We start from the raw sequence: 24,908 nt of genomic DNA, 5'->3' as shown, positions 1-24,908 counted from the left end.
ACAACTCAAGAACGCTTTGATTTCTTTCTTTTTTTAAAGTTCCTCAGGGCATAGGTTTGTCACTGTATAACTTGGTCAGTAAAGTACCATTTGCTTTTATGAGGCTATAAATTGTATTACTAAGCACCTTTGTTCTAACAGCACATTCTAGACTAATGCCTGCTATTGGATAAATGGACATTTCCATAGTCAGAAGTAAGTCTGCCAAGGATGCTAAAATGTAACAGGATTAGCATAGCATTAAACAACCTGACTCCCACGAGTCAATTAACTCTAGCCCCTGCCAAAAACATCCTGTAAAAATCTGAATTTTCAGAATGAAGAAACTTTGTTTCAGGACAATGCCTGAAAGCTAAGACACATCACAGAGAAGGGCTGATTACAAAATCAAAACTGGGCATCATTTAGAGAGAAATCCTGAAATTATATTGATTGGGTATCTACAAGTATGAATTAGAAGAGCCAGGTGCTTTATTGCAAATTTACCAGCCGTGGCAAAAGCAATCCTTGCCAAAGGTTGAAAATGGAGAGACAAATTTGGTGGGGAGACAAAGTATAGTTGGCTACGTGAATGGTAAAATTGCTATCTGTTCCAGAATTCATTCCTGCCAGAATTTAATGGAATTTAGACTCCTTAAAAATAAATGGCCAATTCTCTCTCTCTCACAGGGACTGCTGTGCTCTGCTGCCCAGGAGGACTCTCCTGTGTGAGTGTCTGAGGGCCCTGCTCTTGCCGCTTACCACCTACCTGGCCCAGGGCGGGGCCTGAAGCCTCACAGGGACTGCTGTGCTCTGCTGCCCAGGAGGACTCTCCTGTGTGAGTGTCTGGGGGCCCTGCTCCTTCCTGCCACTCACCACCTGGCCCAGGGCAGGGCCTGACGGGCCTCACTAGGACAGTTGCTGTTACTGCTGGAGGGGTGCAGAGTGCTTTTAAAATATTTTTAAAATTTTCTTTTGAATTTTTTGTATGTGGGGGGGTGGGGGTGGGATGGATGTTTATTGGGCCTGGGAATTTGTTTGATTTTATGTTTTTGTAATTTTTACTGTTTTTTGTTTGTATTTTTTTTGGCTGGGGCATGTTCCACAGGGGGGGATGCACTGGGACAACCGATCTCAGTGATCACGGGTAGGAGGAGGAGTTACACTAAGACCAGACCATGTCATTACAGAGGAGGCAGGTTTAGTCGTTGTCTGAGGACTATCCCTGCCTCCAGGTCTGGCCCTGACCGGATGGATACTAGAATCAGCAAGGGATACCCACATGACCTGAAGGTGTTGCTGTGCAATGCCAGGTCAATGATTCATAAGACCACTGCCATCCATGACTTGATCATGGATGGAGGACTTGACCTGGCATGTGTAACAGAGACTTGGCTGGATGAAGCAGATGGGCCTGTCCTTGCCGCTGCTTGTCCACCAGGTTTCTCTTATGCACAGCAACCCAGGCCATGTGGGCGGGGGGGGGGGTTGCAGTGATTTTTAGGAAGTCATTAGTTTGCACCAGGCGTCCTATTGGGAAAAGCCAGTTTTCCGAGTGCATGTTCTGGAAGTTGGGCAATAGGGGCAGTACAGGATTCCTTTTGGTGTACCGACCTCCCCGCCGCACCAAGGATTCCCTGCCCGAGCTGTTTCAGGTTGTGGCGGATGTTCTCCTGGAGACACCTAGCTTGGTTGTCCTAGGGGATTTTAACATCCATGCCAACACGACCTTACAAGGGGCCGCTTGGGACTTCGTGGAAAGCATGGCCTCCATGGGGCTGTCCCTGAATAAGTCTGGCCCAACCCATAGCCGCGGACATGCCTTGGACCTAGTGTTTACCTCTATGGATGTTGGTGATCTGACACTAAGTAAAAGCGAAACAAAAGAAGTGCCATGGTCAGATCACTTCCTGGTGCAACTGGACTTCTCTGCGACCCATCCCCTCTGCAGGGAGGTGGGACCAATTCGGATGGTCCGCCCCCGCCACTTAATGATCCAAATGGTTTCCAGAGAGTGGTAGGGGATGCTTTATCCCATGTTGATGGCCTTTCAGCTGATTCCCTGGTGGCCCGCTGGAATGTGGCGTTAACCAGGGCTATTGACTGTTTGGCTCCAAAGCGCCCTCTCCGATTGCATGGAGCCCGGACAGCCCCATGGTTTTACAAGGATCTGAGGGCAATGAAACAATCGTTGAGACGGCTAGAGCGCCGGTGGCGGATAACTCATTCCGAATCTGACCGGACACAGGTTAGAGCTCAACGTCGAGCCTACCAAGTGGCGATAGCGACAGCGAAGAAGACTTTCTTCGCCGCCTCTATTGCATCTGCAGAAAACAGCAGCAGGAGACTTTTTCAGGTGGTTCACAATTTAGCGGAACCACCTGTGACATCGGGGCCCAGTACGGGCCACATGATCTCCTGCAATGATTTCGCAAAGTTTTTTGCAGATAAAATCGCTCAGATTCGGGAAGAAGTAGACTCCACCATGGGAGCAGGGCCAGGGCGGGAGAGTGCTAGAGTCCTGTCTAGTCAAGTTGTGTGGGATCAATTCCAATCTGTTACCTCCGAGGATGTGGACAGGCTGCTTGGACGAGTGAAGCCAACCACCTGTCTCCTGGATCCTTGCCCATCCTGGCTTATAAAAGCTAGCCAGGAAGGACTGGGTGATGGGCTTCGTAGGGTGGTGAATGCTTCCCTCCGTGAGGGAGCCTTCCCAGACCCGCTGAAAGAGGCGGTTATTAAACCGCTTCTTAAAAAACCATCTTTAGATGGCCAATTATCGCCCAGTCTCAAATCTTCCATTCTTGGGCAAGGTGATTGAGCGAGTGGTTGCTGAACAACTCCAGGCACGCCTGGAAGAAGCGGACCATTTGGATCCCTTTCAGACGGGATTCAGGCCTCATCATGGGACTGAAACTGCCTTGGTCGCACTGGTTGATGATATCCGGCGGGCTAGGGACAAAGGTGAGAGCTGTTTCCTAGTTCTGCTGGATCTCTCAGCGGCGTTTGATACCATCAACCATAACATCCTTCTGGACCGTCTTGAGGGGCTGGGAGCTGGCGGCACTGTTATACAGTTGTTCCGCTCCTTCCTCCTGAGCTGTGTTCAGAAAGTGGTGGTGGGGGATGAGTGTTCAGACCCCTGGGCTCTCACTTGTGGGGTTCCTCAGGGGTCTGTCCTCTCCCCCATGCTTTTCAACATTTACATGCAGCCACTGGGAGAGATCATCAGGAGGTTTGGGCTGGGTGTTCATCAGTATGCGGATGATACCCAGCTCTACCTCTCTTTTAAATCAGAACCAGTGAAGGCGGTGAAGGTCCTGTGTGAGTGTCTGGAGGCGGTTGGAGGATGGATGGTGGCTAACAGATTGAGGTTGAATCCTGACAAGACAGAAGTACTGTTTTGGGGGGACAGGAGGGGGGCAGGTGTGGAGGATTCCCTGGTCCTGAATGGGGTAACTGTGCCCCTGAAGGACCAGGTGCACAGCCTGGGAGTCATTCTGGATTCACAGCTGTCCATGGAGGTGCAGGTCAATTCTGTGTCCAGGGCAGCTGTTTACCAGCTCCATCTGGTACGCAGGCTGAGACCCTACCTGCCAGTGGATTGTCTCGCCAGAGTGGTGCATGCTCTGGTTATCTCCCACTTGGACTACTGCAATGCACTCTACGTGGGGCTACCTTTGAAGGTGACCCGGAAACTACAACTAATCCAGAACGCGGCGGCTAGACTGGTGACTGGGACCGGCCGCCGAGACCATATAACACCGGTCTTGAAAGACCTACATTGGCTCCCAGTACGTTTCCGAGCACAATTCAAAGTGTTGGTACTGACCTTTAAAGCCCTAAACGGCCTCGGTCCAGTATATCTGAAGGAGCGTCTCCTCCCCCATCATTCTGCCCGGACACTGAGGTCCAGCTCCGAGGGCCTTCTGGCAGTTCCCTCACTGCAAGAGGCCAAGTTACAGGGAACCAGGCAGAGGGCCTTCTCGGTAGTGGCGCCCGCCCTGTGGAACGCCCTCCCATCAGATGTCAAAGCGATAAACAACTACCTGACATTCAGAAGACATCTGAAGGCAGCCCTGTTCAGGGAAGTTTTTGATATGTGACATTTTAGTGTATTTTTCATCTTTGTTGGAAGCCGCCCAGAGTGGCTGGGGAAACCCAGCCAGATGGGCGGGGTACAAATAATAATTACAAATTATTATTATTATTATTATCATCATCATCATCACACACACCACCCGCTTTCAGTTTCAGGAATAATATAGGAAGGGAAAAGCTATATAATATGGCCTGATGCAACATCTGTGTTTGAGCACCCAGGACTCCACTTCACACTACTAATCCATCAGAAGTCACACTAGTCACCTATTTCATAGGGAGAAAGACGATCTCCTTGCAGCTCTATCTCCCCCCACTTTCTGCCTGAAATGCTATCAACTCACCATTTCCCCAACAGTTCCAAATGTGCGTGACCCGCATGGCTGGGCCAGAGGATGGGCTCCACACAAAGGGCCACACCTGTCTGCATGAGAGATACCTCATAGAATGTATTCAATAGGGAGTGTCTTTTGCACAGTGTAAACAGAGCTAGGAAACTGATTACTAAGTGGCTTTGTACGCATCACTTACAACAATATGTATACTTGCATCTGCAACTCAGATTATTTAATGTACTGTTTATTATTATTCGTTTATTATGTTTATATCCCACCTTAGTAAACTATTTCTTCTGCAGGACCCCGAATAACCTGTACAGTGGCTATAGATCTATCAGTAAATGGCTCCCTGCACTACAATGGTAATACGGCTAAGCAATTTTTCTGTTCTCTATGTTACTTCATTGAAGTCATTTCTCATCTCCCAATCAGTATGATTGGTTTTATCATAGTGTCAGATTAGCAAAACTTGACAACATGCACATTTGATCTGAATCATTATTATTTTTACTCTCTCTCTCTCTCTCTCTCTCTCTCTCACACACACACACACACACACCCCATTCAGCGTTTTCATTTATATTTACAAATACAGAACCACAGAATTGTGGAGCTGGAAGGAACCGTGAGGATCATCTTAGTTCAACCCCCTGCAGTGCAGGAATATGCAACTTGTGCCATACAGCGATCAAACTCGCAACCTTGGCATTATCAACACCACACTCCAACCAACTGAGCTATCCAGCTTGCTTATAGATAGTAAGACAGTCCCTTTTGTGCACAGACAACAGATTTTAAGACAATTATGTTTCCCCGCAGTATCTTTGCAACATGTAATGTGCATGTGTAGTTTGGACATCAATCCAGGGCATCAAATTTGACTATTATGCCTGTGTGCCTATTTTCACCTGTGAAATATTGGATGGCATGGGAAATTAAAGGTTTCTGAATCCAGAGACACCAGCTAGGCAAATGGATCAAGTTCAAGACTCTGAACCAGCTGCTGGAGATCAGGAGAGCACTGCACCTAAGACTATCAGGCAGGAGCCCCCAGAGGAAACTCCTGGACCAACAGGAGCTGTAGGGCTAGGGTTTAGACCCAAATAGGAACTTTCCCACGCCACCACATGCCTCTTCATCAAACTCCACTAGTCCCTGCAGGGCAGGGAACACACTGGGAGGGAGGCTATGGAAAGAAGCAGGATGGTCAGTTTTCAGACCTGAGGGCTGGCCCTTTAAAGGGTGGAGCTCAAATGAGGCAGTGCAGAGAAAGTGGTTTAAAGGGTCTCAGTTTAGTCTCAACCTGAGGGAGTGGCTCACTTGGAGCTATCCATGGTACTGCAACTTCTGACCATTCTTGCCTTGCTTTGCCTCCTCCTTCTCTGTGAGATCCAGTGTGGGACCAGAAAACGATACTTAACATCCAATATATAACTTGACTAGGCCTCCCTCAAGTTATCATGTTCCAAATTTGCAGCTAGGGAACTGCACTCAAACTGATGTGAAAATGCTATTCAACTTCCTCGTCTATGCTGACTTTTTCTTTTGGCCTACATTTTCACACTTCTACAGCAGAGCCAATGCAAATAAAAGGACTGCCTTTACATCTGTTTCTTTCTAACCTGAGTAGCTCCCCCCCCCCCAAACCAAAAGCATCCAAAAGGGTTCATCAACGATATTAGTATCGTTAGATCTCTATCTATTCCAAGAACAGGTCTGACGTATTTTGAGAAAGCATTTTTATTTTGGGTAATTTCCAAGCTGCTGAAACGAATAAAATTTCCTTTGTTCTGCTTGCCTAACAAATGGCAGAACAAAGAGCATCCATTTCTTCGAATAATGCATAAATTACGCTGAAGCAAAGTGCTTCTTTGAAACACAAGGGATATTTTCTTATTACTTTTCAAATAGATGATCAGCAGAGAACTCTGGGATTGTTTTTGGAATTCTCCCATAAAGGCAGCCATAGTCCCAAAAGCTTTTGGCTATTTATAAAAATGAGAAAAATTGCTACATTTCATCAAAAACATCACAAGCCCTCTCCATTGTCGCCCAAGGCTGATTAGTGGAATCATCTATCTATAGTTCTCAAGCCCGTGTGTTTGAAACTTGCTTGCTTTTAAAGTTTTTAATTGTTCTCTTTGGGATATCTGGTATTCTGATCTAAGGAAGTTTAAAGATGATTTCATGCACTGTGAAGGTCGCAGCAAGATATAGCTGTATGTCTGTAAACAATTTGGAATGGAAGATGAGCCTTTCTCCTTTTTTATACTTACCAGTGTGATTTCTCCTAATCCAAGCTGGGCACGTCCCAAAGTTTGCCATGCCTCCCAAGAATGGGGATCTCTTTGGACAGCCATTTCTGCAGCATGCACTGCAGGGAACATTTCATGCAGAGACATCAGCACCTAGTAAGGGGATACACAACAGAACAAACCGTAAACTAACCAATTATATTGCAAAAACGCAAAAAGAGTTCAAAAGGCGAATATGTAGAGGGCTTGCAATGTAGATGGTTCTGGAGTCAGTTATGAGCTATGTAAAAGGTAAAGGGACCCCTGACCATTAGGTCCAGTCATGGGGTTGCGGCGCTCATCTTGCTTTATTGGCCGAGGGAGCCGGCATACAGCTTCCAGGTCATGTGGCCAGCATGACTAAGCCGCTTCTGGCAAGCCAGAGCAGCGCACGGAAACGCCGTTTACCTTCCCGCCGGAGCAGTACCTGTTTATCTACTTGCACTTTGATGTGCTTTCGAACAGCTAGGTTGGCAGGAGCAGGGACCGAGCAATGGGAGCTCACCCCATTGCGGGGATTCGAAACGCAAACCTTCTGATCGGCAAGTCCTAGGCTCTGTGGTTTAACCCACAGCGCCACCCTTATGAGCTAGGTAGTTACCTCCAAAAGAACTGTCACAGAATCCTAGAATTTTAGATTTGGAAGGTACCCCAAGGCTCAACTATCCCAACCCCCTAAAATGCAGGAATCCTGCTCCCAGCCATCCCTGAGTGGGCTTGAACTACCAAGCTTCTGGTTCAGTAAGATGCACTGGCCCACTGCGCCACAGGGAAGAGGGTTGACTCTGAACTGCACTGATTTTTAAAAGCACATAAATGGAGTCATACTTATGCAATTTGCTCTTGTCCTAAATGCTTTCTTAAAAAGCAACACGGTAGTCAGTTTGACGATCCGCTTCGTTAACCAGTTTTGTAAACAACGTAAACCCAAACTCATACCAATACAAATACCAGTTGGGATTCCAATGACCACCACTCACAGAGAACTCTGTATTTAGCCTGAACAAGGGACTATCAGAATGAACCACCTACCCAGAGTAAATTGGATAAAGCCTGGAGGAAAGAACCAAAAATTATCAGTATATTCAAGATAAGTAACAGATTAACCCTTGCTTTTCTTGCACTGAACACATGGCTGACAGCATATGAATGATTAGTGAAGACTAAAGTGGAATAAAGCAGATATTAAGTGGTTCCCAGGAGTTCAATTTTTTTTTAAAAAAAAGATGATTATACTGTACATCTTAAATATATGCTCAGTTAAAATGAAATTTGAATGTAAGACAACCATATGGAAATCTACATCGCAGTTAACAAAAACAAAGGAGACGGAGGGTCAGCCCCTCAGTCCCAAGCCCTTAAAACTGAGTGCAAGTCCTGTTGCCACAACCACCACAACCTTACACACATCTCTCCTGCCTCTAAGTTAGCAACTTGAAAATCAAATGGATACTTGTCTAAGGGCTACTTTTGCCCCTGAGGAAGCTGGTTGCTTACTGCCTGTCTTAACGATTTCTCTCAAAATCAAATCCGGAATCTTCAATCAAACTCACTGAGCTTAAGAATGCTGGCCAAAGAAATCTGCATGCTGAGGTCAAGCATGATCACCAGTATTGTACAATACAGTGGAACCTCGCGTTACGTACCGTCCGCCTTACAAATGCTTTGGATAACGAGCTCCACTAACCCGGAAGTAGATGCCTCTACTTGAGAACTTTGCCCCAGGATGCAAGCGAAGTCGCACACCAGTCGCGGGATGCCCCATTAGCGAAAGCGTGCCTCATGTTAAGAATGGTTTCAGCTTAAGAATGGACCTCCGGAACGAATTAAGAGGTACCACTGTAGATCATATATAATGTTATGGATGATACCGTGGTCCAAGAATTAGCTAGTCCTCACAAGCATTAGGATTAAGCTCCTGGGTCTACAAGACAACATCCTCTGTTTCATCAGGATTGATTGGTTGAACTCATAGTCCTAATTTTAGACAAACTACTCCATTACTAAAGTTCTACAATATGCTCAGCTTTTAAATTTTTGAATATTTAGGATTGTTATCAACATGGACATATAATTTCCATCTCACGCAAAAACACTGTATCTCCCCAGTAACTACCAGACCTTGAGTTCTATCCAATTAAGTCATTCCCCATACCCTCTAGAGCAAATATAGGTGTACAGGGGGAGGAGAGGAACAGGAAATTCAATGAGGGACCACAATGTCCTAATTGGGTTCAACCATTTGCTTCTGGAAAGTTCTGGTCTCATTCAGCAATGAGGAAAGAAGCGAACCCTATCAGATTCACTGTCGCTTTCACTCAGGCTCATTTTGTTTGCTCATCTTGTCCAAAGAGGACTTGCGCAGGAACATTGCACCAGCTGTCAAGTAGAAAAGACTTAACAGAAGCTTCTATTTCATTTGGATGTTTACAGAGCGTGTGGTAGATCCAAGTTTCTGCCAAGTATTAATTCTTCCCACAAAACATTGGGAAATGGGAACAAATGGGAACAATTGCAGGATACTGCCGGTTGTAAAAACTGGAATGTGGGAAGCTCTTCCCAGGACTTGTTTGTTCATCATCTAGGTCAGAACAATGAGCTCAGAATCAGAGTCCTTCTACATTAAAGCCATAATTGGAAACCAGCAGCTACAATAAAACTTTCGCCGTCTACAACAATAATTTTTTTTGCTGATTCTTCACCTTTGCCTTCCGATTATATCTCCCATGAGACAGATGCAGCCTTGGACACAACAATTCTATATTTGATCTTCTGCACACCAAGCAGTCACCTTAATGTTGTCAGTGACAAATAATGCTATTGTGGCATATTGCTTGGGAGAAACAACTCATTCATATTTATCCTGTTGATTCAAAATTCTATTGATGCTAATGCAGTTGCCAACAGTCTTGTTAAGTCAGGAGCGAGGAACCTATTTCCCCCCAAGATGAGGTTGGTAAGTGAGAAGGCAGTGAATACGATAATGTGTGGATGCAGGCACTGAAAATGCGCTTCAGTGGGTGTGGAGTTGCACTTGGATATGTGCTCCCTTGGACACAGCTACATGCCTACATGGTTATGGTGAAAGATAGCACAATAAAAGCACTTGCTGCATTACAAATGCTTCATAAATTAAAACTGCAGGCAGGGCAAACAGGTAGGTTAGGATGACACCATCTGGCAGGTTTACTAAAACAGAGCAGGAGCCAAAGCAGTGCAGACACAGAGGCAGCCAGAATGTTTATGGCTGAGCACTGGCTTGATTCAGAAAGTTGATACAGCATCGCCTGAGCAATCGAGATGTGGTCAGACATCAAGAGATGTGGTCAGGGAGTTAAAAAGGGTCTCATGGCTTCCGTTGAGGTGGCTGTGAAAGCACTCATACATAGATTTAAAGATCTTGGACTCTATGATTTTTCAATGCTGGTACCAGCTATTAATTGAAGAAGCTGCCTGTGTACTCAGGGATCTATTCCAAGTTTGTGAGTAGTGAGAGGAGTCATTTGTAGATAAAACAGCCATGCAAATAAGGTAGGAAGAGGCAGCTCAGGGCCATCATATTCTGATGAACCACTGTCCCCTTGCCCCACCATCCCCTCTAAGCACAGAAACCATCTGTCTGCCACTACCATGTGCCATGCATCCAGCTAGCTCCTAAGGGAAACATTGGCAGCATACCAGTCCCTGTCACCCTCCTGCCCTACACACACTATGGGTAGAGAGGGTGCTGCATGTGCAATTAACCCAGAAAAACGCATACAGACTTATTCGGACTACTTTTAAAAGTCTATCTGCTCTGTGTTTTACTTGCATCATGGCCTATGGTCAGAAAAAATAAATTCACAAATTCTTACTCCGCTGAGGCTCTGTCATGCATTACCTGTGATTTCATCTCATAGAGGGTAGCATCTTCTGGAGTTAACTGAAGTGCTTCATCCCACTTCTGAATAGCCTCCCGGTACCTGCAAGTTGTTAAAACAATAGTTCATTCTTACTAGATTTATGGGTGTTTCAAAGGCCGGTATTCTTACCTTTTCATTAAGGGACCAACATTGCTTTGACTAGATATTCATTCCAAACATCTCACAAATATAAATTAATGTTCCATCCCACCACCCCATGAAACACAGGGAGTAAAAAAAAAAAAAAAAAGACAGCGCAATTGCAATTTCTTATTGTGTATTTTGCCAAACATGGTTTAGTATGCATTTGAACAGATGCACGTAATTGGTGGGAATAAAGTAGGCCTCCGCTTGTGACCTCTCAGCCAAATCTGGAGCCTACTCTACATGTTTTAGCCATTCCTGGGGTCAATGCAATAGCAAGTTCTCCAATGTCCATTGCAGAAAATAACAGACTGTTCCCCTGCTCGTGTGTATGCACAGAACCCCCGTGCAACTATGCTCGTGTCTTCCTTTCAACTGAAGCAACTAGTCCATGTGTGAAAATCTGAACCTGTGGAGATATACATATGATAAAGTGCACAGAGAAGCCCTGATGGATGAATAAAACTTTCTTTTGGACCTTGGAAACCCCATCCTCAGAAGGGGCAGCAGAATCTGGATGACTAGGTCTGAGGGAAATACGCACTAGAGAAAAAAAGTGAGCAATCATTTAACTGCATTTTGTTAGCTTCAAGCTTTCATCACTGAATCACAGAACTGTAGAGTTGGGAGAGAACTCCGAGAGTCATCTGTGACAAATCGCCATCCAAGCTCTGCTTAAAAATGTCCAAGGAGAGTCTACCACCTTCCGAGGGAGTCTGTCCCACTGTCAAGCAGCTCTTACTGCCAGAAAGTTCTTCCTGATGTTTAGTCAGAATGGTGAAACAAGATTTTGATGAGGTCGTTCTTTCTGAAACTTGGCAACGAAAGTGTGCTAGTGTGGTACTCCACCACCTTTAAAATTATGAAGGCATCCTATACAACTTTTTGCTGTAGCGACTGTATAAATAAAAACTAATTTATAGCCCATCTTAACATTCCACAAGTGCTGTTTACTTTAAATGGAAGGAAAAACCTTACAAAATGAATAATTATACAGTTCCATGAGAAGTATACAATGCATTATAAAGTGAGTTTTCTATTTTGAAAATGGGGTGTTTTTTTTACAGAATTGAACAACTTTTACATTTTTTATTAACAGCTGCCTCACAATCATATCTCACATTCAAATGTAAAACATGCAATTATTATTTTTAAAGAAAGAAAAAACCACAGGAAAAACAGATATTCTTTTTTTTTTTTTAAGGACAGAACACGTAGAGAACTGAATGTTGGACGTGCTACTGAAAATATCTGGAGAACAAACAAACACCACAAGGCTGCAAAATTGTCAGGGCAATGGCTGATTAAAACCATGACTTTTGAGCTGTAATAAAAGTTAAACTCTTTGGGGGCTTATATAGTCAGCAAAATGAATGAAAAAATGCAGGCCATAATCCATGCCAAGCAAGAAGACAACATATTTTTCCATGAATAGGGGAAAAAAATATTTGCATACACTTTTTAACAAGGACAAATTCAGCACAATGAATGAAGTGCTGCTCTTCCAGGTCAGAATCTGAAACTTTTGGATCTAGAGGCTACTACAGAGGCCTCAAACATTTTGCCAACACAAATGATGTGGAACCTAGGGCTGTGAAAGGAATTTGACATAGCATCTCCTCCTTTCCCTGCTGCCTCCCAATCATATGATAAAAATAGGGTTTTGAAAACCCTTGGCGCCTCAGCGAGGCACCGAGTTTTGCCCAACATTGGAGGGGCTCGTCGCGTGTGCATGACATCACACATGTGATATCATGAGTGTTGGGAGGAGGCCTGCTGCCACTGCAGGCCCTGAAGATTGGGGGGGGGGAGGGCGGCTCAGCCCTGTCCCCACATATTTTCCAATTCCAAAGCATATCAAACAATGCGAAAAATAAAAATAAAAAATTTGCATGCCACCACTGAGAGATGTGTATGAGAAAGACTGGCATGGAAAAGTAAGGAAAGGTTTAAGCTATCTTTTCTAACCCTAAATTTCAAGCATGGTTCACCCATAATGGGACAAACATGCCTAATGGTGCATACAACTATTTTGCTGCATATGCACACTCTGACTCTTCACATCTCAGCCATTATGCAGAACTGGCAGAGGGGTTTGTGAGATCTACAACATTCCCCAAATTGTTACTTAGAGGAAGAGGGTGATGGGAGAGGACTGGTTTATTTGCTGATGATACTACAATGGGCTTTAAATCTATAATACAATAGCATTTTCCCTTATGCTTGTTCCCGGGGTGTTAAGGCACACTTTACCAAGAAAAGTTGGCGGGTTCGCTTTATTTCTGCTTTCTAATGGAACATCTCCTGATCCAATGGTGGAAAAGTTCAGTGAAAAGACCCTTTAGGTTCCACAATACAGTCGTACCTCATGTTACGTCCGCTTCATGTTACGTTCTTTCAGGTTACGTCCTGCGGCAACCCGGAAGTACCGGAAAGGGTTACTTCTGGGTTTTGCTGCTTGCACATGCGCAGAAACACAAAATGACGTCACATGGGTGCGCAGAAGCAGCGAATCGCAACCCGCACATGCGCAGATGTGCCACGGCGGGTTGCGCTCTTTTCGTGTTGCGAATGGGCCTCCGGAATGGATCCCGTTCGCAACCAGAGGTACCACTGTACCATCTCCATGCCTTTGTAACATTACCATCTGCTCACTACCAGATCCAGAAATCACCACATGGCAGCAGAGAAATGAAAGTGGGTTATGTCTCCATTTTGCTGCTTAAGATCAAGGAAACAGGCTGAGGGACCTCACACATACACAAGGAGAAATTGTGCGACCAAAGCGAACCTCAGGCCAACACTGTTTCTAGCCCCACATGAAAAGAGAAGGCAGCAAGGGGGGAACTGTGCCAGTTATCTCCTGCTATCTATGGAATCAACTCAAGTCATCTTTGGAGTACTGCTGCTTCCCAGGCCACAAAGATAATATCAGAATCCAAAGGACGCATGAAGCTCCTCTCCATGCCAGCCTCATCTCATTCAGAAACAGGAGCAAGGAACCACGGGTCCTTCCGCCTGAACTGAGTTTTTTAATGTTACCTCTGTGATGTGCACTGATGAATTCAGACTCCTTTGCAAGGAAGTAGTATGAGAAGGTTATGAAAAGGGCATTAATTGGCTTTGCTCTTACATAAAAGGAAACATTAAATAACATTTCCTTGTGAATAAGAACCAATTACCGCCTCTATCAGCAAGCTGGAAAATTAGAAGCCTGAAAAACTCTCTCTAAAGGCCAATTTCACACATGCACAAAAAAACCCAGCAACTTGTCCATTAAGATTTGTGGATGCATGAAAACATAGCTTTGCTGGATCCAGTCACAGGCCCGGCTAGTCTAGCAGTTTGTTCTCACAGTAGCCAACCATATGCTTGTCGGAAGGCCACAAGCAGGACACAAGAACAACACTCTCCCACTCATGATCCTCAGCTACTGGTATTTAGAGGCATATTGTGTCATCCTGGCGCCCAGGTATCTTCACTTGGTCACAAGCCTTGCACCTGATGAATTTCAAATGCTGGTCTGGTACAAGAAACAGTGTGATGCCATCACAACTGATAGTCATGGATGGATGACAAAGAACATAGCAAAAGCAACTCCCACTTCTTCTCAGCTCACCAGATAACCCAAATCTTGAAAAACCAAGGCAGACTGCAGTTCTGAAACATACTCAGACCTATTATTGGAAAATGTTTGAGGGAATTTGGAGCCTTCAGTGCACACATCAGCATTCATGGTGGAACACTGCCAACAGCAAGCAGACTAAAAAACACAGATCAGACAGCATTTTTGCTAAATTTTAAGATACACAATATTAATCTTCTTTCTTTAAAGTAAGGTAGCAGATAAACAGACATCTCTGGAGACTATATCTGGAATGCCTGAAGTTCTCGTGCTTATAAATATACAGGCAATCTACTTAACTCCAGCGGCGTCAAACATTTCAAACCATTTACACATAATTCCATGGACCTAATATTGCAGTAAGAATTCCATGAGCGCACACTGGACTACATATTATGTTTTATATTGATGTAGCTGATATATTACCTTATATAATTATGATTCATCTACATAACACTTTATGTTTATAGCAACAACTTTGATAAACATAACAATGATCTCTGATATATTCACTTGGTGGGAGGGGGGGGTGAAACACACTCCAAGTAGACTTTAAAAATCATAGTTGCCTGGTAGTCTTTGGTACTGCTGGAATTTTAAAGATTTCTTTCAAACCACTTTGAATGTTTTGTTTTTATGCCACTTTTTTATTACAAAGAACTTCTAAAGTAAACTAAAATAAAATAGACCAAATATCTAAAATATTATGCTATGACAGTGGTACCTCGGGTTACATACGCTTCAGGTTACATACACTTCAGGTTACAGACTCCGCTAACCCAGAAATAGTACCTGAGGTTAAGAACTTTGCTCCAGGATGAGAACAGAAATCGTGCAGTGGCGGCGCAGCGGCAGCAGGAGGCCTTATTAGCTAAAGTGGTGCTTCAGGTTAAGAACAGTTTCAGGTTAAGAACGGACCTCCGGAACAAATTAAGTATGTAACCAGAGGTACCACTGTATCACTAAGAACTGAAAACATTTCTTTCACTCTTCCAAAGTTCAGGCTTTGGTGAGCCTTAAGATGTTGGGAGCCACTGTAGGCACAAAGGTTTGCTTTATTTACTTAGAAAATTTGTAATCTGCTTTTGTTTTCCAAATTGAAACTGCCAAGTTACAAAACAATAAAAGTAAAATAATAGTAGTAGAGCAACAAAACAGCAAAAATCCAGCAGACATTTAGTATACCTGCTTTGAACACCTGGTCTGATGCACCTCAGATGGGAGGAAACTCCATAGGCACAACAGCCCCCTCTGAGAGAACTCAAACAACTGTAGATGGCGAACTTGGCTCGGTACCACATTGTTAAGAAGTTGGCCAGTCATAGTGCCCTGTCTCCCGCCCCCAAATACACACATAAAAGCTCTTGTAAGTAAAAAAGAGATCTTTATGGAGGCAAATAACGGTATAGGCTCAGCAACAGGCACAAGGCTCAGGAGCCATGCTTCAGGAGTTCAGGAGCAGGGCAAGAAGTTCAGAACTGGACAGAGACAACGAAGCTGTCCCAATAAGTTTCCCATGCCCCACCCACCAAGGTGTGGCGCACTCGCTCGCCTTGTGGGAATGTTGGAATAACAAATCCATGTTCCTTCACGTAGTCTGCCCCATCTGCAAAGGTGGCACCTGATTCTAGGTGACAAGACTGCACCCCCTTGTTTGGGCTCCTGTTCAATTATTGACACCTCCGGTTCCTCCCTGCCCCCCATAGCTGCTTCAAACCTTTACCAGTTTCCACTGGGCTCTCTGCTACACCCATAGGAAAGTTGGGGGGAGGAGCCAGTAAGGTTCCAACTATTCAGGCCCCGCCTTCTGGTTTTTGCCCCTCCTCCTCTTTCGAGTCTGCAAATCCAAAGCCAATCCTGACAGCACTGAAGGGTTATGTCAACAGCATCCAAAGGAAGCAGCTTGCCCTGTGCCGCTTGTTAAAGGGAACTATTGTTTTTCTGTTTCAGACTAGTGCTGCTATATTTCTATCTGACAAAGAAACTGCAGTATAATCTCCATGTCCAATACTCTCATGTATAGGCACACAATAAATTAATGAAAAGCCGGGTCAAAGAACATTGTGTGAAGTTTATCACTCTTAAACTCGTCATAGTATCTGCTATCCGATAAGAATATCCTGGTACAACCTTCCCAGGTCGATAAGAAGAGCAATATTATTTCCATACAAGTCAAATCTACTCGCAGAACTTTTATAAACAAGGAGATCTCAGGAGATATCAAATCGCAGATGTCCGACCTGACAATGTCTGTGGGCGGTGGGGGCGGGGAATGAGGTTTCCTGGCAAAACCAGACCAAGACATTCATAGTTAGCATGTCAAAGGTTGAGAACAGGATAAAAGACCCCCCTGAAAAGGAAGCTGTTTTCTTCCTTTTATCTCTCACAAATGAGAGGTTCGCCTTTTTGTTACTGATTTCTTTTTTTAAAAGGACCTCTGAGAATGATCTAGCCAGATTTCCTTCTATAAAACACAGAGACACTGAAGGAGTTGGAGAAAAGATTTTTCTTACTGAAGGGGCTTATCTTTTTAATTGGCCATTGATTATATACATCAGTGAATGAATGGCCTATGGCCACAACGCAAAAACCAAACACCAGCAAAAAAATGGTTCCAAAAGTGACAGGACGTGGTACTGCTGATTTAGCTGGCAGCATTCTTCCATCTGAATTACAATTACTTATTACAGTGGGGGTGAACTCTGATTCTGAGAAACACAGTGCTGTTGGAGGCGTCTCTTGGCTGAAATAATGGACAACTAAGTCTTGGGACACGGGTGGCGCTGTGGTCTAAACCACAGAGCCTAGGGCTTGCTGATCAGAAGGTCGGCGGTTCAAATCCCCGCAACGGGGTGAGCTCCCATTGTTCGGTCCCAGCTCCTGGCAACTTAGCAGTTCGAAAGCACGTCAAAGTGTAAGTAAATAAATAGGTACCGCTCCGGCGGGAAGATAAACAGTGTTTACGTGCGCTGCTCTGGTTTGCCAGAAGCGGCTTTGTCATGCTGGCCACATGACCTGGAAGCTGCCTGAGGACAAACGCTGGGTCCCTCGGCCAGTAAAGCAAGATGAGCGTCGCAACCCCAGCATCTGTGACTGGACTTAACAGTCAGGGGTCTCTTTACCTTTAGTCTTGGTACCTTGGTCATATTCAATTATGGGCAAGAAAAAGGTCTCTCTTAAAAGGTGTGAACTCAAGATCACTTAACACGTCAGTGTATGTGTTTTTTGACCTCATAAATGAGGGTAAAAAAGAAGAAGTAAAGGGATGGAAACTATTTTTTTCAGTGTGTGTTTATGGGTGGAAATGGGGTTTCAACCCACATTGTGTGGACTAAGAGAAAGGCAGTTTTATTGCTTTGATTTGATATCCTTCCTACACCTTCCATTTCTAAGCTGTTGGTGGCAGTTGATTAAAAATGGCCTGGCAATATTTTGTTTGTTTGTTTGTTTAAGGAACAAGAAAAAAACCCATATAGCATATACAAAAGTAGTGCAAAAATTAGAAATATATAAACATGTATTTCAGAAACAGATTGTGATACAGCATAGCTAGATTATATCACAAATGATGTCACCACTTTTGGAGGTTTGTTATAATACACAATGGGCAATAGGTTACAAGGAATCTAATGGTGGAATGATGATACAATACAGCAACAGGCACACAACAATACTAAACACACTCGTTTGGAAAGCAAGTTACAACTAAATCAATGATGCTCGACTATATGGAGCCTCATGGAGCTATACAGCAGAATGTTAGCATTCTAAATAAATAACAACTGTCTTGCACTGAATGTCATTAGTCTATCCTGAACAGTATTTTAATCTGAATGGAAACTGCTCCATATTTTAAAAGGCTACTGTCTAGACATGCATTAACACATCGGGAATCTATAATATTTGGTGTTTTAAAGAAGTTTTCATGTCACTGGCAGATGTAAGAAAGGAGTAGAGGCCCATGGACAAAGGGAGGGTTCAAAACCTAGTTTCTCCTATTTATTACTGCATCACAATGACAATGAACCCATCTATCAGGAGACAAGAGCTGCAACTCACAAATGGAGTCTGTACAGAAAACAACACTATCAAACGTATTATCAGAGGAGGCACTTGTCACATGGAAACCAGCCTTATGCATAAGAGAAGCTAGTAAGAACAAGTCCAGAGATATCATAGTAACTGCTGAACTGGGCTGGATCAAAACAGAAACAAAGAAAAATCAGAAAATGCTGAAAAGATGAATTTATATCCCAAATAATCCATGTCTTTGAACCCAATGTTGATGGCGTAACTCTGGCCACAGTCACAACAATGGCCTCTATTGTCTGAAAAAGGAAGAAGATTCAAATGCAAGGCCCAACACAGATAGGATGCTTTCTTATCCGGAGTCAGATTACTGGGACCATCTGGCGCAGGATGATTCGCACTGATTAGTAGAGGGTCTCCAAGGTTTTGGAAAGGTGTTTCTCCCCACTCAGCTTGAGGTGCAAGGGACTGAACCCGAGACCTTCTGCATGCAAAGCAGATGCTCTACCACTAAGATACAGCCCCTCTCCTTCCACCTAAGGGAACAGACACTCCTGATTGCTCCACAATCTTTCCATAGATCACTTGAATGGAGCTGGCAAACCACCAGGGGTCTGTGGACTATAATTTGAGAGCCTCTGCCCTAGACCCTGAATTCTATCCCCAGGGCTCTGCAGAAAAGCTGTGAAACTTATATTGGTAGTATGGGGGGGGGGGACACCTGGCTTTCTCTGGACAATGACACTCACTTCTTTCTGAAAGATACATATGCCCCCACTCTCACTTAGCTCATTTCCTGTTCAGTAACGATGGTTCTCTTGCAGTAGCACCTTAAAGACCAACTAAGTTAGTTCTTGAAAGATACATAACTTAGTTGGTCTTTAAGGTGCTACTGGAAGGAATTTTTTTATTTTGTTTTGACTATGGCAGACCAACACGGCTACCTATCTGTAGATGGTTCTCTTGGGTATCATCATGCAATTTAAAGCTGTGTGTGATTCAATGACTTCTACTTCTGTACAGAGGATTTGGCCATTTAATTTCTCCTGAAAAAGAGATATGGCTCATTCTTGATTTCAAGAACTTTTAATAGCTGGGGGCAGGGAAAGCTGCTTTGCAAAGATGAGCCACAAATAAATGTCCCACCCTTCATCTCTTTTGTATACATTTAATAGTTTAGTTCCCAGAAGGTATTCCCCCCCCCCGACTATATTCTACTACTGCCATGGTAACCAGTAGCACTGCAAGTGCATTTCATTTCTCCTTAGAAGCAATTGTTGCATTTGTGCTTTATTACCCTGGACAAATGCTCTTTGGGGACCCACCGCATGAGCTCATTCTTACTCTTCCTTGGAATCACGGAAACTGGAAACAACCAAGACTTGTTATCACCATAATAATCAGGGGGTTGAGTCTCCTAATGAACAATTACTGTGCTGCTCTGAAACATCTTAGGTGACAGGATCTCTCATCATCTAGTATAGGAAACAATTCCCAAACACTTACAAGCATTCTCTGGACATGTAACAGGCCACGTATAATATCCAAGTTTGCCTTCAGAAATAATGTACTAGCTTAGTGGGCTCCAGTGATGTTAGCTCCTAAGGTTGTGAAGTCTCCCCATTTTATTCCATAGAAAGAGTTTGCAGGTTTCACAGTTTACAGGCTTACAGATTTTTAACGCCTGAAACGACCATCCTTATGCCATATCACATACATAACAACAACACCACCTCCCCATGTTTGCCACGAGGTAGAAGGTGGGCTGCTATTCAAAAGAAACAAGGGTCCAAAAAGCATTATGATTAATATGGATACTGTACAGCTGACTTAGAACATATGCAAAAATCTGTACATCACTGCTCTTTGTTGGTATTGCTAATGCTGTGTTTTTATGGAATGAAATGTAAATGAAAAAGAAAGAAAGAAAGAAAGAAAGAAAGAAAGAGTCTACACAATTGGTAAAAATCACATAGTAAAGTTTTTCCTGGGCTGTACCTCTTCAGTCTCCAAGCACAGAAATCTTTACAAGACACAAGGCACTTTTTGTGTGTGAGAGATTTACATACACACGGGGGGATAAAATAAAATATTTTGGTAACTAAGCAAAATAAAAAAAATGTATATAAATATATGTTACCATTGCAACAATCTGTGCAAACCTAAATGCTGATGTGTGGAGGATGTTCAAGTTGTTTTTAAAAGTACTCCATGTTTTCCTGTAAGCACACTAAATAAAAACTTTTCTTAATGTCCAAAGCCTGATATTTTGAACTCAAGTTTCATTCTGATAATGAAAGCTATTAAAATCAGGAAAGATAAATCTATAAATTATTCTGATGAAAACCTTTGTATGCTCTACAAATTACAGTGAAATGAGATTTATTGTATGGCCTGTAGAATCTCCAGAATTATGTGTATTCAAAAACAAGCCCCAATATGTTCAATGGGTTTCCTTCTAGGCAAATGTATGACTACAGTACTGCTCCAATCTTATCCTTGTGGGCTGGCCCAGTTTGGTATTCTTTGCATACAACAATCTAACAGGCCTGTTCTCCCTGCTTCTGCAGATCACAAGGTCTGAATAATCACTCAAAATGGCACTCCATCTTAAATCTACTCCCATCTTCTGTAGAAAGTAGTATGGCATTCTCTTCTCCAGATATCATCAACGTTTTCCTTCAAAGAGCAGCCAATGAAGTGGGGTGGGACAGGAGAGAAAGTTCTCCAACATATAGCGGAGTAGATAGGAGCAAAACTTGACACACGGGCTCTGCTTTCTGAAGCAGAGTAACATTTCTTCTAATGAGTGGCTTGCCCAGATTGCTTTAACCACTTGGGATCCAAGTCACAGTATCCTATTGAAATTGCAACTTAAGCTACACTTAAGCCTGCATGCAACTGCATATTCTTAACTGCATAACATTATTATGTGCTATTAAACAGCAAGTACGTTTCTCCAGAGATTATTTGGTTCATATCACATTTTCATATTACACTTGTGCAAGAAGTGTCAGCTTCCTCAACTGATTAAGCAACTCTTAACAACTTTGTACTCTGTCAATGTTCCCCACATTTAAAAGTAATTGGTATCCAGGAAAGAACATAATTTCGTTACTCTCAAATGATCCGGCATCTAATGTACCTTTATGCTAAGAGATAATGTTTTATTGGTATCATAACGTTATACGGAAGGAAACACGTGCTTGGAATTAGCAAACATAATGGCTTCAGATCTCAAGAAAAATGAAGTTCTTTACGCTGTTCCTATATCAAATACAAACTGATTGCATAATGTTAAACAGATCTGACCTCCATGATAATTTTTTAATAACCTGAGCAGCAATAAAGCATACAGGAAGCAAAGCTGTTAACAGCATTTATGTCTATCAATAGGCCAACAATTACTGCAACACACTATATGTGGGGCTTCCACTGAGCTTAGTCTGAAAGCCATGGTGCAGCATAATCACTGACAAGATGGTCTTGCTCAGAGATGTACACTGACTGCCAATATGTTATTGGGACAAATTTAAAGTGTTACTATAGGTATATAAAGCCCTCAACGGCTTAGGGCTGCCTCACCCCATCTGTGCCCACCTGACCACATAGATTTAAGGATCTGGCACTTTTACAAATGCTGCATAATATAAATTCCACATTTGCAAGAAATCAATCTTTTACCGTGGCCACACATACACGTTGGAACTCCCTGCCCATGGGTGTTAGAGAGAAGTCCTGGCAGGGCTCTGATGGGTGTGTGATGGAGGCAGAGGGGGCAGAAGACTGACCCAGGAGGCCAGCGATTTATGGAGTTTGGTGCCGCCCGCGAAGCAGGAAGCAAGATGGGGGGGGGGAGGGGAAGGGTCTGAGCAGTCAGAGACATAAGTGAGGGCACAGGACATGTTAGAAGTGGAGGAAGAGGGTGATCTTCCAAGGGGTGGGTTGGTTGAATCCCCACCATCTCCCACCCCACTGTCTCCTAGAACCAGGAAGGCCTTGAAGAGGGAAGTGCAGCGATGATTTCTGTGTAGAGGTCTCAGGTTACATGTGTGAACTCCATTAAGTGAGGTTAGAATGTAGGTCAGTAATGTATCCACAGCGGCTAAAATAATTCTCTCAATTTATTTCTAGGCCACCTATCTCGATGACTTTCTATTCTTTTCAAAGATCTCGTTAATCAAGAAATAGATTTAAAATTGACCCTACAGTGGTACCTCGGGTTACATATGCTTCAGGTTACAGACTCCGCTAACCCAGAAATAGTACCTCGGGTTAAGAACTTTGCTTCAGGCTGAGAACAGAAATTGTGCTCCGGCGGCGTGGCAGGCCCCATTAGCTAAAGTGGTACCTCAGGTTAAGTACAGTTTCAGGTTAAGAACAGACCTCTGAAACGAATTAAGTTCTTAACCCGAGGTACAGTACCACTGTATTTCTAATCCTCAGACAACACTGTATTAAAGAGGTCTTTACCACCATCTAGTGGCTAGTCAACACTACTACTACTAGGTAAAGGGACTCCTAACCATTAGGTCCAGTCGTGTCCGACTCTGGGGTTATGGCACTCATCTCGCTTTACTGGCAGAGGGAGCCAGCGTACAGCTTCCAGGTCATGTGGCCAGCATGACTAAGCTGCTTCTGGCGAACCAGAGCAGCGCACGGAAACGCCGTTTACCTTCCCGCCGGAGCGGTACCTATTTATCTACTTGCATTTGACGTGCTTTCGAACTGCTAGGTTGGCAGGAGCAGGGACCGAGCAATGGGAGCTCACCCCGTCATGGGCCTTCTGATCGTCAAGTCCTAGGCTCTGTGGTTTAACGCACAGCGCCACCCGCGTGTGGGTACTACTAGATCATGGCAAAAAAAATATTTTTTAGATCCGTACTCTTTTTTTGACCATAGACAATGGAACCTCCCCTTCCTCTCCCCACTCTGGCCCCACACCCTCCTGAAATCTGCTCCAGAGGGTTGGGGGGACGCTCAGAACAGATTTGTGTGGCACACAGCAGAGAGGAAGTTTTGTTGCCCAGCCAACACAACCTATACACCTGAAAAAATCCATCATAGGATTTAAATTTTTCAAAACCATCATCTTTACCTTTCATTCTCAGCCAAAATTGCACCTTCATCCTTCAGCTGTTTACTTTTGGCCACGCAGTCTTCCAGGAGAACCCCATTTTTCCTTTTAGCGTCATGGAACCATTCAGCTTCATCACTGTCAGCAAGATCCTGTTCATCAGCAGCCTGAGCTTCAAACTGCTGAGATGTTACCTTCGACACCTTCTCACCAATCTTCCTCTTCCACCCAAAGGAAGCCATTTCAGAAAGCTTTTGGAAAAAAAGGTAATTTCAACTACTGGCACCCTTTTGTTTTAACACAAACCATAACACATGACAACTGAAATTAGTTGCGACAGAGGTTAACTTGCTCAAAAGAGACTGATTTGTGCAAATGAATTCTGGCCATGGTGTGACTTCCACATCAGCCTTGCAAACTTTAAAGACTTGTCAATAGAGGAAGGTCTTCAATAGGCATTGATAATAACATTAGGAATAATAATAATAATAATAATAATAATAATAATAATGGCAACAGAGGTATTGCCCCATCTAATAATTAATGGGAGGGAATTCCAAAGGGTGGTTGTTGTTATTTAGTCGTGTCCGACTCTTCGTGACCCCATGGACCAGGGCACGAACCAAAGGGTAGGTGCCATCAAATGTAATAATAATTGTGACTATTACAAGGATATATGGGCCACCTTTCAAGCAAAGGCTGAAAGGGTGAGGGAAAGATCTACATCAGGAACAAGGGGGTAGGGAAAGGAAGACCAACACTGGGATTGGCTGGGGGTCCTGCCACCCAAGGCAGTCGCCTCACCTTGCCTCATGGGTGGGCCAGCTCTGTCCCTACATCTACCAGAGAGGGGTGCAATACAGTGGCAGTGAAGTATCAGTAAATGGCAATGGCTATTATGGGGTGGGGTGGGAGGAAAGATGCCTGCACCTCCAAACTTCCACTGCCTCCTCAACCTCCCTCACAAAAACTAAACCAGAGACGAAAAGTGGAAGGCTTAGGAAGGCGCTTCTCTCCTTCAGGAGGCAGAGAACAAGGTGCTCGGGCAGCCATTTCTCTCCCTTGAGAATATTCTATCCATGTTTAATTGCCTTTTTAATGACACCCCGCCTCGCCCCAAAGCGTGCGCGCCCCCTATGCTTTTAGCGGTTCTTATCTGTAAGCCGCCTTGAGTTCCTGTCAAGGGAAAAGGCGGGTATTAATAATAATAATAATAATAATAATACAATAATAATACAGGGGGAGGCATAATACCCAACTGAAGAGGGGGGGCGATATTTACCTGAAGCCCCCTCCCCTCTACAGCTCTGTCACAGTCCGAGCCGGGTCACATCTGATTTTTCAGCTCCCCGGAAGCGGGAGCAGGGAAGAACCGGAAGCAGCCGCGCTCGGCCGGTTTGGGAAACCAGTGTCTATGGC

At 44.0% G+C, this 24,908-nt stretch overlaps 1 protein-coding gene across 1 annotated transcript in view; it reads right to left on the bottom strand.

The window, feature by feature from the left end:
- Positions 1–24,908, bottom strand: part of TTC33 (tetratricopeptide repeat domain 33) — a 28,334-nt gene extending 3,426 nt beyond the window's left edge. The window contains exons 1-4 of the mRNA XM_079995110.1: positions 24,772–24,908; positions 23,511–23,740; positions 10,593–10,674; positions 6,695–6,826 (exon numbers count right to left, since the gene is read on the bottom strand). Of these exons, the coding sequence (XP_079851236.1) occupies positions 6,695–6,826; positions 10,593–10,674; positions 23,511–23,731 (435 nt within the window). The 5' untranslated portion in view covers positions 23,732–23,740; positions 24,772–24,908. The remainder of the gene's footprint in view (positions 1–6,694; positions 6,827–10,592; positions 10,675–23,510; positions 23,741–24,771) is intronic.

This window comes from Podarcis cretensis, assembly GCF_951804945.1.
Source record: "Podarcis cretensis genome assembly, chromosome: 11".
NCBI classification, from domain to species: Eukaryota; Metazoa; Chordata; class Lepidosauria; order Squamata; family Lacertidae; genus Podarcis; species Podarcis cretensis.
The sequence above is the reverse complement of the archived record's forward strand: the minus strand, read 5'-3'. Positions and strand labels throughout refer to the sequence as shown.